This window comes from Sciurus vulgaris (assembly GCF_902686455.1).
Source record: "Sciurus vulgaris genome assembly, chromosome: 18".
Classification (NCBI taxonomy): Eukaryota; Metazoa; Chordata; class Mammalia; order Rodentia; family Sciuridae; genus Sciurus; species Sciurus vulgaris.
In genome coordinates this window covers 3,617,893-3,635,042 of record NC_136479.1, presented here as the reverse complement: position 1 = coordinate 3,635,042, position 17,150 = coordinate 3,617,893, and the positions used below count along the sequence as shown (strand labels likewise).

The following is a 17,150-nucleotide window of genomic DNA, read 5'->3' as shown; positions in this document are numbered from 1 at the left end:
CAGCAGGAAGGCAATAAACAGTTGATTTAAATATTGGCAATTATCCAAGTTCACCAAATGTCACTTTTTTTTTTTTTTTTTTTTGGTACTGGGATTAAACCCAGGAGTGCTTAACAACTGAACCATATCCTTAGCCCTTTTTTGTATTTTATTTAGAGACAGTCTCACTGAATTGCTTAGGTCCTAGCTAAGTTGCTGAGACTGGTTCAGCCTACTGAGCTACTAGGATTACTGGCATGTGCCACCATGTCAGCACCAAACTTCTGAGCCTGCCTATCTATTAGCTCTTTCCCAATCTCTACCCAGCCCAGGAAATACCCTTTAACACCTCTTCCTGCTCAGCCTAGACCACTGAGGTGGGTGTGAGCCATGTGTCAGGACCTCCAGCTGTGCCAGGCATCAGATCTCTGGGGATGCACAGAATAGTTAAATTATAATAAGCATTTTTTTTTTTTCCTAGTGTTGGGGATTGAACCCAGAGGCACTCCACCACTGAGCTACATCCCAAGCCCTTTTATTTTAAGACAGGGTCTTGCTCAGTTGCTGAGCTGGCCCTGATCTTGTCATTCTCCTGCCTCGGCCTCCTGAGTGGTAGAATCACAGATGTGTGCCACAACTGACCTTCTTTGAGATAGGGTGTTGCTCTGTTGCCAAGGCTAGCCTTGCAATTCAAATGCTCTTGCCTTGGCCACCTGAGTAGCTGGGGTGAGAAGTGTGTACCACAGCACCCGGCCTGAGCAAAAACGTTAAATGTTAAAAGAAAATGCAGACTCTAGAATCAACCCTGTCAGTGCCCTTGCTTCCTTATGTTCTGGGGGCTGTGACCACACTGATGAGGCCAACTGGCTCCCATCACCCCTGCTGAGCCACCTGCAGAAGGTCGTCCAAACTCTCAAAAGACCACAACCACAATTTAGGTTTTAAATATCTTTTGCAGTAGATAATCTTATTTACATTAATACAGAATCATTTTACATTCTTAAATCAGACCCTAATAAGTATCTTACTTTTGTAAATTATAAAGGAAAACAAAAAGGAAACTACTGAGAAGTGTTCTTCATTAACCTGCATTACACTAACTCTAGCTCTCGGTCCTTGAAATGCAGAAACCACCACATGCGATGAGCAGTGTCCAGGGACAAGGTGTTTGCTCTGGCTGTACAGTGCGACCTTCTCAGCTTAGCCTGTGCTTTCCTCTTCAACAAACACTCAGGAAAGGACAATGGTTCTCAGCACTGAGTAATCTGAACGTGTGTAAGTGGGGAGGGCCAGGCCCTGGGCTAACACAGCTTTCTGAGTTACCTCAGTGAGCCAGGTCTGCCCAGCAGGGCCACAGCGGCCGTGGCTCAGAATGGCAAGAGCCCCTCCACTCCTACTGCCCAGACAGTGGGATGAATGACAAATAAAACTGCCAGGGATCCTCTGGTCTTTCAGTGTGCCTACCTAGGCCCCCAGCACCCACTTTCCAGCTGCTTGGTACCTTAGGGAATTGAAAATCAACTCCAAGGATGCCTCAGCAGAGACTGTTGGTGGAGGATGGTGCTGGTGGGACATATAGCCCCCGGTTCCTGGTGAAGCCAACCTTCAAGAAGGACTCATTCTGGAACCTCTGGAAGGTTTGCTGTGAGAGAAATTAATCACTTCACAACTTGGTACAGCTTAAGGCTTCATATTTAAGCTGTGAGCATGGCCTTTAATTCTTTAACTAAGATTTCCACCATATTTGATTCCAAATTGGAGTTTTAGTACTGCAAGTAGAGTTCAACTGTCTCATCCTGCCTGAGCCAGAAGAGGTGAGTCACCTACCCATGGACAGGAAACTTCCACCAGCCCCTGGATGCTACATTTTACTGTCCAGGGGCTGTCCACCATGACCTATCCGTGCAGAGGTGTTGTCACATGGTTTTGTTGTTGCCAGGCAGTCGGAGGGCTCCGTAGGCCAGGTCTCAGGACTGCTGCTTGGGAATGCTCCCATCTCTGGGGTGCCTTGGCCAGGAGAAGAGGCTGCTGCTCCTGGCCTAGTTTCCAGTGGACCGTTTTCCTAAGCCAAGGAGACAAACAGTCACATTTCAGATGCCAGAACACATCCCTGTGGGAGAGCTTTCATTAATCCCTGGAGAAGGGCTGTGCAGAGAGGGTCAAGGGCCCCAGCACCAGGGATGAGCACCAAGTCCTTGTGTCCAGAGACACAGCAGCCCCCAGGTATGCACAGTGCTATACTATATTGCCCAGGCAGGATGGGCAGCTGTGAAGCAGGTGGGAAGTGGAAGAAATCTGAGTTCTAGGCCTGGCTCCACCACAATTTGTCCTGTGACCGTGGACAAGATGGTCCTGCACCTGTGGGACAGATAGTCCCTGAGATCGGTGTAGGAGCATCATGAGGCAGCCCCCCAAAACACAAGCTCTCCTGTAGAGTCTGAACTGAGTTCAAACCCAAGGGGCTGGCTGCTGCAGCCTGGTTCAGCCCCGTGCTGGCTGACTGCCACACTGTGCTCCCATGGGCGGAGAGGCTGCTAGGTATACCATGCCTCCTTGGTACCTCTTTCAACTCCTTAGATGGGGTGTGTGGGATATGATGTTGGTTAAAGTGAGAGAAAACAGTGATTAGTCATAGAGGGAAATGAAGGGAAGAAACCTCGCAGGTTCTCCTACCTCAGCTGGGATATCAGGAGGTAAACATTTTCTTAAGTTTGGAAAGGAATCCCTCGTCCTCCCCAGCCTCACTCCTAGCCTTGCTTCCTTCGGAGCTATCCATGGTCCTGCCACCTGGGCACAAACAGCAGAAAGAACCAGGGTCAAGGGCACACACCTCCAGGCATCACATCCCAGGTTCCCACCTACCCACACCTGGCTGCCCAGGGGCCTGACATTCAAGAAGTTTCCAAGCACCACCCCTAGAAGAGTGGGGATCACTCCCAAGCTGGCAAAGGCTGTCTCAACTGGTCAGAAGTAAATGGGCCACTCAGAATCTTAAGGTATCCTGACTGCTCTTGAAGTTATGGATCCAAGTGGAGAAACAAGGAACAGAAATGGATAATGACCAGCTGTCTCTAATATGAACAAAAGTAACAAAAACAGACCTAAGTGCCAGATGCCTTCCAGGTCAAGCCATAGTTTACACACATTGGCTGATCCAATCTTTAGGATAACCTTACATGTAACTTTAGATGGGCAAAAAAACAACAGGGACACAGAGAGGGTAGGTGGTCTACTCAAGGATACAGCCAACTAACAGGAAGCAGAACTGAGTTCAAATCCAAGCTATCTGACTCTGAAGCTTAGGCTCTTAACCACCATCCAACTGGTCAGAAGACAAGTAATACACACCAAGAAAAGATCCTACTTCTAAGCCTACTGACCAGATTCCATACTGTGTATGTATGCCAAAACACACCCAGGATACCCAGTGAGGGACCCACTGCCACAGAGACCTCTGATGTATGCACTTCATCTCATCTATCACAACACTAGTGAGGAGTCTGTGCTTACCTCCGAGCAACCTCCCCACACCTAACACCTATAACCCCAGCTGCACTGGAGAAAAGGCAGTTGGGCTGATGTATCTTTAGGCCAAGACTCCCAAGGAAGTGCTGCACAGATGTGTTAGTTACAGATCTATAAGGCCTCTTAATAGCAAACTTCCATAGACCTGCAGCAATGTTCTGAACTGCAGGGCATGTTCTCATTGTGCTGACAGAGTGAAAATGGCCACAGTCCCCCGAGAGCTTAGTCTGAGTCAGACAAGGCCTCAGAATGAGAAGCCCAGAGCTCAGAGTGACGTCACAAGCAGGGGTGCAGTGCTTGGGGTATAGCAAAAACAGTGGGGCCAAGGATCGCTTCTCTGACCTGGCATGTTCTCAGAGCTCCTGTGTCCTCAGAGAGGAATGGGGACCTAAGCAACACACTGAATGAGATGTAGGCAAGCATCGAAACCACTGGGGCCATGTCCACAGTTAAGAACTGGATAGATGAGAACTTGCTCTGCACAGCACACGGCAGGACCCGCGGACTCTTGAGGTCAAGAGGCCAGGTGGGCCCTCCCTCAGTTCTTCCTATCCCCTTCTTACAAAATGGATTCTCCTTACACAATGTATCCACAAACCACAAGTTTTACTCCTAGGCCTCCCAAGACAAGGGCAAGCAAGAGTTTTAAATTTTGTTAATGTCCTTGGTAAGTGGACAGCAAAAACTTGTGGTAAGAGTGTGGCAGGCTATGACCTGCTGCTGATGGAGGGTCTCCTATGTGCCAGGTACTATGACAGAGGCTTTACCCACATGATCTCATTCAAACACAGAACCCTGAAGTAGCTCCTAACCACCATTATCTCCAGTTTACAGAATTCAGAGAGGTAATGATTTATCTAAGTCTTCACAGTTAAACAGAGCTGGGACATGAATCATCTGATATCAGAACTCAAGCTCTTAACTAGTCAAAGTGCGGCATGAAAACACTCAGCAACTGCTGTCCCCCTCTTTCCTTGTCCGTTGGGTGACAGGGACAGCATTTAGAGAACCGTTTTCCTAAGCCAAGGAAACAGTTATATTTCAGATGCCAGAACACAACCCTGTGGGACAGCTTTCGTTAATCCTGGAAAATGGCTGTGCAGAGAGGGCAAGAGTCCCAGCATCAGGGATGAGCACAAGCATCCCCATGTCCAGACACTGCAGTGTTCAGGTGCTATGCCCACAGCAGCCCCCGTGTTTGCCGTGGGACAAGAAGAAGCTTGTGCTCCATGGTCACAGCTGTACTTGAGCTACAGTGGTCAAGGTCTGGGAAAGCTAGAACAAGCACCTGGTTAGCTGGCTAGTGGCACAAAGAGCACACACACACACACAAAAACAAGCCAGGTGTGGTGCATATGTACAATCCCAGTGACTTAGGCTGAGCAGGAGGATTCCAAGTTCAAGGCCAGCCTTGGCAACTTAATGAGAAGAAAAAGGACTGGGGATGTAGCTCAGTGGTAGAGTGCTTGCCTGGGACTCATGAGGCTCCAGGTTCAATTCCAAGTACCAAAACAAAACAAAGACATGCACTCAAAGATTCTTCTCACCTTCTACCCCTGAAGAAGCAGCAGTCTTAGCTCTATTTTAATTTAATTTTATTTTTTGCAGTGCTGGGGAGTGAACCCAGGGCATTACACGTAGCACTGGCCTGGCCTACACCCGAGCCCCAGTTCTACTTTAAATAGGGCTCAGGGGAATGAGCTCCTACAGGAATAGGATTTACTAGTAGAGAGATCAAAAGGCTTTAAGAACTTTAGCATACAGATAATGTACCACTTCTTCTCTCTCTCTCTCTCAGCCTGATTTCTGAGGACTAGCTGGGGTTAGGAGGAGGGAGTCCCTGCAGGATATCCTGGTCTCTGAGGACACAAATGTAGAGTTTTACTTCCAAAGCTTCTGTAAATAAGGCTGGTACATGCTGCACTTAAAAAAAAAAAAAAAAAAAAAAAAAAAAAAAAAAAAAAAAAAAACCACAGGAACTGTCCCCCTTGGAAGTTGATTCTCGCTAAAAGGGATGCACAGTGCTTCTGGTATGCATTAGGGGTCAAGTGAAGGTCCAAGAGTTCTTCCAACAAACCATACACGCCTCCTGGAGTAGGGATTCTATGCTCTTCTCTCCCTCAGATACTTCCGAGTCCATGGTTAGGAAAAGGGATCCAGATAAACCCATTCGGTGTTACTGTGAGTCAGGCTTGTGCCAAGCACTGGGTAAGGTGCCAGGGATATGAAGAAGAACTGAGCTGGGTGCACACCTGTAATTCTAGCAGCTTGGGAGGCTGAGGCAGGAGGATCATAAGTTCAAAGCCAGCCTCAGCAACTTAGCAAGGACCTAAAGCAACTTAGGGAGACCCTGTTCAAAATAAAAATTAAAAGGTGAGGGATGTGGTTAGTTGTTAAGTGCCTTGGGGTTCAATCCCTGGTACAAGAAGAAAATAAAAATAGAGAACACCAGAGAGAGAGAGAGAGAGAGAGGTGTCTAACACTTATTGGTTGCAGGCAAAGTTTTTTCAATGCTTGTTCTGCATTCCCCAGCTACACAGTACAATGAGGGTAGTGGCCTCATCTCTCTATGTACAGCTTCTCAGTCTGTATCTAATGCTAAATGGGCATTTGTGTGCAGGAACTAAGGCTAAAAGGACTCCAGGATCTGATTTCTGAGAAAGGGGCCACCCACAGTGGAAAGAGGCAATAGCCTAACTCAGCTTAGGACTGCCTCCTACTTTCTGTGTCTTCTCTCTCTCTCTCTCTCTCTCTCTCTCTCTCTCTCTCTCTCTCTCTCTCTCTCTCTCTCTCTCTTTTTTTAATAATTTTAGTTGTAGATGGACACAATACCTTTATTTTGTTTTAGTTTTGTTTTTTGTTTTTTATGTGGTGCTGGGGATTAAACCCAGTGCCTACATGTGCTAGGCGAGTGCTCTACACTGAGCCACAACCCCAGCTGCCTCATCTTCCTCTTACTTTCACCTTACAGAAACAGGACATCCAGGTAACACTTTTGGCCAAGGTGGAGAAGAAAAATGGAATGTAAAAGTCCCAAAATCACCTTGAATTGAGCTCCAGAACATGTTTTTAACTTACAACTAAATGTGTGTATCCACAAGAATTAATGATACTGAAAAAAAAAAAGCAATGAGCCACACTGTATCTCTAACTCAAAAAAATCACATAGGAACTGCAAACTGCCCCATTGCCTGTTGTCTTTTTTGCCAGATATACCCACTCACAGTGCTGAATTCCCAAACGCTCTATAGTCTTCCTGCTTCAGAGGCTAAAATAGAGACTAGGGTCTGCTATTGAGGTTTTCAGCACCTGAATCAGGACACAGAAATGACCAAGGGATATTACTATCCCTATCGAAACCTTTAGGCTGGAAGCATGGCTCGGTGGCATTAGCATGCACAAGACCCTGGTTCCAATCCCAGCACCAAAACAAAAACAACAAAACAACTTCACGTTGTTTTATTTAGGCCTAAAGCCTAAAAACTTATAATGTCCTTCCACATACCCTTTTCCTGTGATGAAAGCAAGTATTTAAAGACACTCAGGGATTGATCTGTTCCTGTGACAACTCTCACTAGGCTCTCTAGTGATGCTCCAACTCAGGAGTACACAGAAGTTGTGTATGTGTGTGTGGGGAATTCATGGTCTGTCACATGTTAGGCTATATCCCCAGAGGGCTATTAAAAAGTGCCATGAAGACTGGGGATGTGGCTCAGTGGTAGAGTGTTTATCTAGCACATAGGAGCACTGGGTTCCACAGTAGCCCTCCAGCACCTCTATCCAGTGAACCACTGCTAAGGGAATGCAAACTGCTTATAGTACAATTTTAGTTTTGTTGAAATGCTTGAAATAAAAGAGACTTAGTCTAGTTAAATAAAGTCTGTTAGTGCAGTTGCTCAGAAATGGGAAATATGCACTATAATGTTTTCATAAACAGACTACAGAGGTAACTTTCTTCACGACTTAATGAGAGGCCTACCCACACACTGGCAGCAGACGTCATTTTGTTGTTGTAGATGGACAGCATGCTTTATTTTGCTTATTTTTTATGTGGTACTAAGGATCAAAACCAGCGTACGTTTTACATGCTAGGTAAGTCCTCTGCCACTGGGCTACAGCCCCAGCCCCAGCCAGCATAGTCTTTAAAGACAGCTCTAAGATTCCTTTTTTTTTTTTTTTTCTTTTTGGCACCAGGGATTGAACCCAGGGGTGCTCTACCACTGGGCTACATCTACTCGGTCCCTTTTCATCTTCTTTTTATTTTGAAACAGGGTCGCTAAGTCCCCTAGGCTGGCTTCGAACTTGTCTTTTTTATTTATTATTATTTTTTTAAACTTTATTCATTTATTTATTATGTGGTACTGAGGATCAAACCCAGTGCCTCACATGTGCCAGGCAAGTGCTCTACTACTGAGCCACAACCCCAGCCCCAACTCTAAATTCTTAAATGTCTTTTGCAAAATTATGGCTGGGAGCCAAAGTTCCCATTGGAATGCAACTCTGAAAATGACAACAGAAGTCAGCAGAAAGAAATATAATTTGGTATATCATTTCACTTTATAAGCAACTTTTCAGAGATGTACTCAATATACATATTAAGGTTAAACAATAGCAAAATGAATGTCATTAAGAATCTTAAGGGGGGCTGGGGAGATAGCTCAGTCGGTAGAGTGCTTGCCTTGCAATCACAAGGCCCTGGGTTCGATCCCCAGCACCCAAAAAAAAAAAAAAAAAAAAAAAAAAAAGAATCTTAAGGGCTGGGTTTGTAGCTCAGTGGTAGAGCACTTGCCTCACACAGGTGAGGCACTAAGTTTGATCCTCAGCACCACATAAAAATAAGTAAAGGTATTGTATTCATCTACAAATAGGAAAAAAAAAAAAAAAAAACACTCAGAAAGAGCTGTCACAGAGGAGGCTCCAAATAAGTCCTGGTGGAATGAGGGAACTGGCCATCAGGGTTAGGAACCACAAAAATAACAAAGGTTCCAAGGATACTGACAAACCATATAATCAACTCTCAAGCGATCAGGGGAGATTTAAAACAAGTGGGAGTCCCTAAATTCCCAACATTTTTTTTCTTTCTTTTTGGTCCTAGAGATTGAACCCAGTGGTGCTTTACCTCTGAGCTACATTCCCAGCCCTTGTTTTTTTATTTTGAGACAGGGTCTTGCTAAGTTGCTGAGACTGGCCTTGAATTCTCAATCCTCCTGCTTCAGCCTCCTGAGTAGCTGGGATTACAAGCGTGCGTCACCGCTCCTAACCGAATACCCAACATTATAACATGGTGAAGCACCAGCACCACTCAGGCAACACCTGGCTGACTATCAGGTCCCTGGTTGGCAGAGGGAAGGGGGACAACTGGGTGCAGAACAAATGTCACAAACCACACAAGTACAGGAACATGTTGGTTTAAGGAAGAAGCCAGAAGTGCACACCAGAGTTATGTAGAATAACCAGTCCCACCTTCTTTTATTAGTTCAGGAAATATAACCAACCAGGCACAGTAGTACATGTTTATAATACTCGCTACTTGGGAGGCTGAGGCAATTTAGTGAGACCCTGTTTAAAAAAAAAATGCTGGGGATGTATTTCAGTGCTACACTCAAGGCTCTGAGTTCAATTCCCAGTATAAGAAAGGAAGGGGGGACAGGCAAAAAAGTCATAAGCACCCGATGTTTAAAATAAGTGCCATTTGATCAGGCTACAGGCAGGATTTGTGGTGACTGCTTTTTCTTTCTTTCTTTTTTTTTTTTAATACCTTTATTCTTCATTTATTTATTTTTATGTGGTGCTGAGCATCAAACCAGTGCCTCACACATGGTAGGCCAGTCCTACCACTGAGCAACAACCCCAGCCCCTGGTGGGGGCTTTTTTATGGAGAGCTTCTAGTACACAGCCTCAACAGGAACTCAACAAAATTCCATGAAAGACTGCTGCTGGTGGGACTCCCACTCCTGCCTCTGCCTCCAGGAACTCCGAGCCCAAGCCCTCCACTTCACTGGAAAGCCTGCTCCCAGCTCTGAACACGTGCTGTGAATTACCACATGCCATTCTAAGACCATTTGAGTTCTGAGAACTCCATCCAGGATCCAGACAAAAAATGATGCAATAAGGAAGAAACATACAGTCTGAGCCACTGACCTCGTGGGCAGAGCCTGTCCTGGCCTGACCAGGGTCCCTATCAACTGAGGTCCCGAACCCCCATGGGAAGAGGGACAGCAACTGTGGGTGCCACCGTCAAAGCTCTGACTGGCAAATATGCTCTATTAAACCATTAATGTTCAACTATACTGCCAATGGAAGGACCTCTGAGCTCAATATGACATAATTATTCCCTGCCTGATGAATTCAAAGTTACCCTGCTCTAAGAGACAGACTGAACTCTCTGGACTTCGGTTTTTCCTGCTGTGGTTACTGTTGTTTACAAGACACTCTGGAATCCTGGTGAAGCATTCTAGGCCAGAAAAGCACAAATATGTTCCATTTGCCTTTTTATTTTACATTTTGGGCGCTGGGGTTTAAACCCAGGGGCACTTTACCACTAAGCTGCATTCCCAACCCCTTAAAAAAAAATTGTTGTTGGTTTTTGCTTTGTTTTTGGTACTGATGTTTTAACCTAACAGCACTATACCACTGAACTACATCTCTGACCCTTTTTATTTTTTATTTTCAGACAGGGTCTAAGTTGCCCAGGCTGGCCTGGAATTTGTGATCCTCCTGCCTTAGCCTCCCTAGTGGCTGGGATTATAGGTGTGCACCACCTGCCTGATTCATCTCCTCCTTAAAGGTGCTGTGCCCAAGGTCACAAGGCAAGTGGTAGAACCAATCCTAGAACTCAGAACACCAGCTCTGAGGCACACAGAGCTGCCTGGGGCAGGAAATGCTCCAGTGCCATCCTCAGCACACAAATAGAGAAAAAGGGAGAGGAGCTTCCCAAGGGCCACAGACCTGCTCCAGCTGTCCCCACCCACAGCTCCCGTCTTCGAACAGAGCTTGTTAGTGGCTTCATGAGGACCCAAGTGCAAACCCCAACATGTTGCACCACGTCATCCACCCTCTAAGGGACTCAGAGACTCTCTCGTGTCTCCACCTCCAGAACCCTCACCAGTGCTTGTGTGGGTGACACCATTCACTGTCCCCTCCACATCTGTCTCGTCCTCCGCGTAGCTCAAGATAAGGCTCTGCTGCCGGCTGGTCAGCCTCCTGTGAACCAAACACAGTGAGCATCTCTTGGGACACACATGCAGCCAAAAGCCTCACAGCATGTAGGAAACATGTGAGATCCAGACCCGAGCTGGACACCTGTGCCAGTGATAATAACCTGCCTCTTACAAAGAAGAGCTCCTAAAATACCCTAGGTTCTTTAAGTAATTGTCACTGCAGTTATGATAGACAATAGTTTACTGGGGGCAAAGAGGGGCTTATAAGTATGTGTATGAAACAGGTAAGAAATTATTTAATTCATCTCAGGAAAAGTGGCAGAAGAGCAGCCAGGCACACCCTGCCCTGAGTGCCCGCAGCAGTATAGCAAGAGTTAAGCATCTTCTATGTGTATGTGTCATTCAACAAGGTGGACTTTTTTTTTTTTTTTTTGGCGGTGCTGGGGATTGAACCGACTGAGCTATCTCCCCAGCCCAACAAGGTGGACTTCTTACATCCAATTTGCAGATGGGGAAAGTGGGTCAGACACACCTGATTTCGTGGGGACATGACCAATAAGCCAAGAGCACATGGGGCATGAGCTGCTGGGGCAGGGCCTGGCAGGGGAAAGGCTCAGCAAGCACCTGCTTGGTAGATGAGTGGACAAGTGTTTGTAGGGCTGGCAGGCCTGGCCACAGCCTACTCAGGGTGCTTACTTTGGAACTCGGATCTTGACGTGAATGTAGTGGTCACCATAGCCATAACTATTAATCCGAGGGATTCCTTTCCCAGTCATGCGAATCTTCTGGTCTGTCTGAATCCCAGGGGGAATCTACAGAGAAAAGAAATCAATGGTGCTCCTCGGTTCCTGCTGCCCAAAGGTAAACCTTTGCAATACACAAAGGTCATCTTGAAAGGACTCCTCAAAAAGTTCTTGCACTTGGGCTTCTGGAGCAAGCCTGTGATCACCTGGAAAGTGGCTGAGCTTAGTCCATGAGGCACAGCCTACAAGCAGGACTTGGGGACAGAAGTTCTGGGGGGTGAGCCCAGGAAGCAGGAGTGAGTGTAAGACCTGGGAAGAGAAAATGCCATCACAGGAGGCAAGGTTGGGGTCATACACCCAAAAGCTGGGTGCCACTAGACACTGAGGAAGCACTGATGGCTCCCAGACATGGCTGGAATGTCGGCCCACAGTGCCTGCCCATCTCCACGGGCAACAGTCACCCCAAAGTCCCTCACACCCAGAGACTAAAGAAGGTCCTCGGTAAATACAGACGATGGTGGGACCTGGAGGTGGGGTGAGGAGTGTGGGTGGGCACAGGAGGGTACCACTGTAGGTGTGATGAAATCAGAAGTGGCCAAGGAGTCGAGATGTAACCCCAGAGGCATTTACTCGTCACCAGACACTGAGGAACAGAGCAAAGAGCACCTACTCCAATGATACACCTCTGCATCACAGGTGCACTCAGTTCCTGAGACCTACTGACCAGCAGAGAAGGGGAAGTCAACCAGGACCTGCTCTCCAGGGTGATCCAGTCACAGGCCTGGCTTTTGACTCTCACTCAAGGAACAGCCCAAAGCTCCTAGTGCTCATCTCCAAACCCAATATGCCAGAGGATCACAGGTATCAGGATGCATATTGGCCATTTCCCTTTTCCAAATAAAGAGCAAAAAAATACCACGTGGCAAAGACATCCCTGTATTATCTTACCGTTACATTGATTGTCTCATATAGGCCCTGGGCTCTGGCTGTCCCCCCAAGAATAGCTTGAGCTATAGAAATAAAGAGGTCAGAGTGGATGTCTGCGCCGTCCCTCCGGAACACGGGGCTCTTCTGCACCTAAGACCAAACACAAGATGGGGTGACCACTGAAGATGACCTGCCTGAGGCTGGACATCAGCACATGTCTCGCAGAGCCTGAGCTTGGACCAGACATACTTTAACTCCATCTGCACTTAAAGCACAGTATCAAGAGAAAGACCCGCACTCAACAGCACTGCAGACCCCGGCCTCTAGTTACACACTGCAGGGGAGCATCTGAACTTCCTTAGTCCACTGTTTCGTTGTGAAGGGAAAGAAGAACATGGGGTCGGCTTTTTGAACATTTTTAAAAATCTTACTTTATCAGAAAGTATGGAGAAACAGAGACTAATGTATCTGCAAAGGTGAAAACAACTTCTCTTCCAGGTGGTCACCTGATAAGTGCTGCCAGTCAAGACAGACTGGCAGCAACAGTTTACTCCATTTTATAAATACCATTTCATGTCTCAAAGACATTCTCTGTCATCAATAGTTATCTTTTCCTTTTTGTTTTTTGTTTGTAGCACTGGAGTGCTGGAATGCTGGGACACTCTACCACTGAGCTACATCCCCAACACTTTTTACTTTTTATTTTGAGACAGGTTTCACTTAGTTGCCAGGGCTGGCCTCAAACCTGTGATCCTCCTGCCTCCGGAGTACTTGAGATAACCAGTATGTGCCACCACACCTGGCAATGATTCCTTATTCTCTTCTTTCCCTCTATCATTAGATGGGAACACAAGATGAATTCTACACCAAACTTTTCTTGTACATTGGTTTCCAGCTTTCTGCCTTCATCTTTGATTTCATAGTCTAAAAGATTTACCCTTCACATTATTTTTTGTTTGTTTTTGTTTTCTGTGGTGCTGGAGATTGAACCCAGGGCCTTGCACATGCTAGTGTGCTTTTGTTTTTGTTTTTGAGACAGAGTCTCACTGTGCTGCCAAGCTGGCCCCACTCAGCCTTAAGCAATTCTCCTGCCCTGTCCTACTTAAATAGCTGGGAGTACAGGCGTGTGGCACCATGCCAGACTTTGCCTTTGTTTTAAATTATGAAATACTCACAACTAGAAAAAGGAAAAACAAATAATATAGCAAACACAGTGCACCCACGACCTGACTCAGGGAACAAAACATGACAAAAAAAAGACCCAAACTTGGAACTGTCATTTCTGCCAGCATACTTTTACTTTTGCTGTGCGTTTCCATGTCCTAAATAAATAGAATCGGTCTTGTCTTGAAATCTGTCTCCTGTGTTCCCCAGGCTCTTGGGACCTGCTTCCCTGTACTGGTAACCTGGCATCTTGTGCTTGCTTATGACTGGTTCTCTGCTTTGGAGGACTCTGCAATATCTCTGTGACACAGCAGTGTGCAGTGTCCATTCTCTGATTCAACCACAGCAAGTGTCTTGCTAGGCCAACAAGACTGTGATCTGCTACATTTGCCTGTGTTTTTGTTTTTCTCAGGTACACATCTAGGAATGTGACTGGTGATAAAGGCATTACTTTCTCTAATGTTTCCTTACCTGACAAAACCACAGCTTGCCCACATATGTAACAGTGTATAAAACTGTACCTTGGGGTTGGGGATATAGCTTGGTGGAAGAGTGCTTGCCTAGCATGTGTGAAACCATGGGTTCAATCTCTTATGCCATACCATGATTAACTAATTAAAACCATACTAAATGGTCAAATGAATAAAACAGACACTTCTCAAAAGACGAAATACAAATGGTCAACAAATATAAGAAAAAATGTTCAACATCATTAGCAATTAGGGAAATGTAAATCAAAACTACACTGAGATTTCATCTCATACCAGTCAGCATTGCAGTCATCAAGAATACAAACAATAATAAATGCTGGAGAGGATATGGAGAAAAAGGAACAATTTTACACTGGTGGTGGGATTCTAAATTAGTACAACCACTATGGAAATCAGTATGGAGGTTCTCCAAAAGACTAGGCATCCCGTATGACCCAGCTATACCACTCCTCAGTATTTATCCCAAAGAATTAAAGTCATCATACCATAGTGATACATGCATACTGATGTTTAAAGTACCACTATTCACAATAGTCCAACTATGGAACCAGACTAGGTGTCCATCGATGGATAAATGGATAAAGAAAATGCAGTATATATACACAATGAAGTTTTACTCAGCCATAATGAAAAATGAAATTATGTCATTTGCAGAAAAATGGATAAGACTTTAACATTATGTTAAGCGACATAAACCAAACTGGGAAGGTCAAGGGTCATATGTTTTTTATCATATGTGGAAGCTAGAAAGGAAAAAAGAAAAGAAAGGTGGCGGGATCTCATGAAAATCAAAGGGAGATCAGTAGAAACGGGAAAGGAGGGGGAAAGTGCTGGGGAGAGACATTGGCCAAATTATATTGTTATATCGTATGCATGCACAAATATGTAACATCAAATTCCACCATTATGCACAATTATGATGCACCAATAAAAAATGTGAAAAAATTAAAAATTAAGAAATAAGGGTTGGGGTTGTAGCTCAGTGGTAGAGCACTTGCCTACCATGTGTGAGGCACTGGGTTTGATTCTCAGCACTGCATACAAACAAAGGCCCATTAACACCTAAAAAAAAATTAAAAAAAAAAAAAAAAAAAAAAAATTGCCAGGCACAGTGGCACATGCCTGTAATACCAACAGCTTGGGAGGCTGAGGCAGGAAGATTGTGAGTTCAAAGTCAGCCTCAGCAAAAGCAAGGTGTTAATAAGCAACTCAGTGAGACCCTGTCTCAAAACGACATACAAAATAGGGCTGGGGATGTGACTCAGTGGTCAAGTGCCCCTGAATTCAATCTCTGGTACCCGCCTCACAAAAAAATTTAAAAAATAAAACCATACCATGCTAAGTGCAGTGGCACACGCCTGTAATCCTAGCAACTCAGGAGGCTGAGGCATGACCAAGTTTAAGGACAGACTCAGCAACTTAGCAAGACCCTATACAACTTAGAGAGACCCTGTCTCAAAATAAAAATGAAAAAGGGCTGGGGGACTGGGGTTGTGGCTCAGAGGTAGAGCACTTGCCTTGTACAAGTGAGGCACTGGGTTCCATCCTCAACACCACATAAAAAAATAAATAAACAAAATAAAGTTATTTAAAAAAAAAAGAGCTGGGAATATACCTCAGTAGTGGAGTGTCCCTGAGTTCAATACCCAGTACCAATAAATAAATAAATGAATAAATAAATCTATACCATTGGCTTTTGCTGTTCCTATCAACAATGATACGTAATAAAAACACGTGGAGGTGGTCCTGTATTTTTTTGTTTGTTTCTAAATTTTAATCATCATGAGGAAGCTTTATTCTCTTCACACCAAGCACAAAAGTTGAGCAAGACAGTTAACCATGCTGATGTGGCCCTTCTTCCCTTTACAAACTCAACAGCAAGTCAAACACAGTGGCACACACCTATAATTCCAGGCACTCAGGAGGCTGAGACAGGAGGAGCACAAGTTTAAGGTCAACCTGGGCAACTTAGCAACACTGTCTCAAAATAAAATAAAAGGAATGGGGTTGCAGCTTAGTGGTTGAGTACTTGTACACCATGCACAAGACTACGGGACTGACCCCCAGCCCTATAAAAAAGAAAAAAGAGATGCAACAAGGTGTGCCATAAAGCTCCTACCTCATGCCAACAAGTAGCCCTGACTGCACCTGCTCCTGCAGAGCAGAGGCCTAGCAGAAGCTGTGCAGCCTAGCACCTACCCTGAATGTGACAAAAATCTCTCGTTTTCCCACAGGCATCCTCACAGTCTGGCCGTCCTCGACTCCTGGAAGAACAAATTCCCAAAGAGAACAGTTATGATAGAATGTCCTATAGCATTTCCCAACCAAGATCCAATGACTAGCCATAGGCTTCCTTGCTCATTCCTGTTTCTTGTTAATGCTGGACTCAACTGAAGACGGGACAACAGAGAGAAAATGGGAGGATGGGAGTTGCTCCTGTAACAGGCAGGAGCAAATGAGAACATTTCAAGGATAACTGATGCAAAGGGAAATATTCCAGGAGGATTCCACTTCCTCCTCCAGTTTGGGGCTCCAGGGCCTCCAGCTTCTGACAACAGTCAAACACACAGGGCAAAGTGGGCCCCACCCTCTCCTAGGCATGGGGGCCTGGGCACCTACCTGCAGGTACAGGGATCACCACCCGCTTCTTCTGCTTGGCTTGTCCTGCTCCTCTGCAGATCACACAGGGAGTTGTGATGATGGTGCCCCTACCACCACATCTCCGACAAGTGGAACGCATCACAAAAGGGCCAGTGTTGATGGTTTCCTGATGAAAAGGAAAGGGAAAGTGGTACTCTTAAATATGCAAGTAAATTGATGCATGAGAAAACGTTCGGCTAAGGCTTCTTCTGTGTATACATGTGCCCTAAAACATACTCCTAAGAAAACAGGCATGGGAGCTCACTGCCAGCCTTGACTTTCTATTACACTGACTTCTGAACTCTTGATGATCTAAAAAATGAGACACTAGCTTCTTCCTACCTGAAAACCCTTGGAGCTCGGCAACACATTTAAAAAGATTTTCCCCCTCTAGTTACACTACCACTGAGCTATAGTCCCAGCTCCAGGAACTCTAGATATTGAATGCCTATTAATAAGAATGCTTTTCACATGGTATGGGGTAACATACTTTAGTGTGTTAGACTGAAGAATATTTTTAA

The 17,150-nt window shown here is 45.5% G+C and overlaps 1 protein-coding gene and 1 long non-coding RNA gene across 4 annotated transcripts in view; both read right to left on the bottom strand.

Annotated features, from left to right (window-relative positions):
* The window catches only part of LOC306649910, a 144,390-nt gene that overhangs the window by 54,438 nt on the left and 72,802 nt on the right, over nt 1-17,150 (bottom strand). The gene's annotated exons all lie outside the window — the stretch shown is intronic.
* The window catches only part of DNAJA3 (DnaJ heat shock protein family (Hsp40) member A3), a 28,195-nt gene continuing 11,662 nt past the window's right edge, over nt 618-17,150 (bottom strand). The window contains exons 6-12 of one of the 3 annotated variants that reach the window (XM_079121352.1): nt 16,609-16,756; nt 16,189-16,253; nt 12,356-12,484; nt 11,361-11,476; nt 10,610-10,707; nt 2,653-2,766; nt 1,904-2,041 (exon numbers count right to left, since the gene is read on the bottom strand). In XM_079121352.1, coding sequence (XP_078977478.1) covers nt 2,666-2,766; nt 10,610-10,707; nt 11,361-11,476; nt 12,356-12,484; nt 16,189-16,253; nt 16,609-16,756 — 657 coding nt within the window. In that variant the 3' untranslated portion in view covers nt 1,904-2,041; nt 2,653-2,665. Of the gene's footprint in view, nt 2,042-2,652; nt 2,767-10,609; nt 10,708-11,360; nt 11,477-12,355; nt 12,485-16,188; nt 16,254-16,608; nt 16,757-17,150 lie in introns of all 3 variants that reach the window. The other 2 variants (XM_079121353.1, XM_079121354.1) reach the window with 2 other exon arrangements.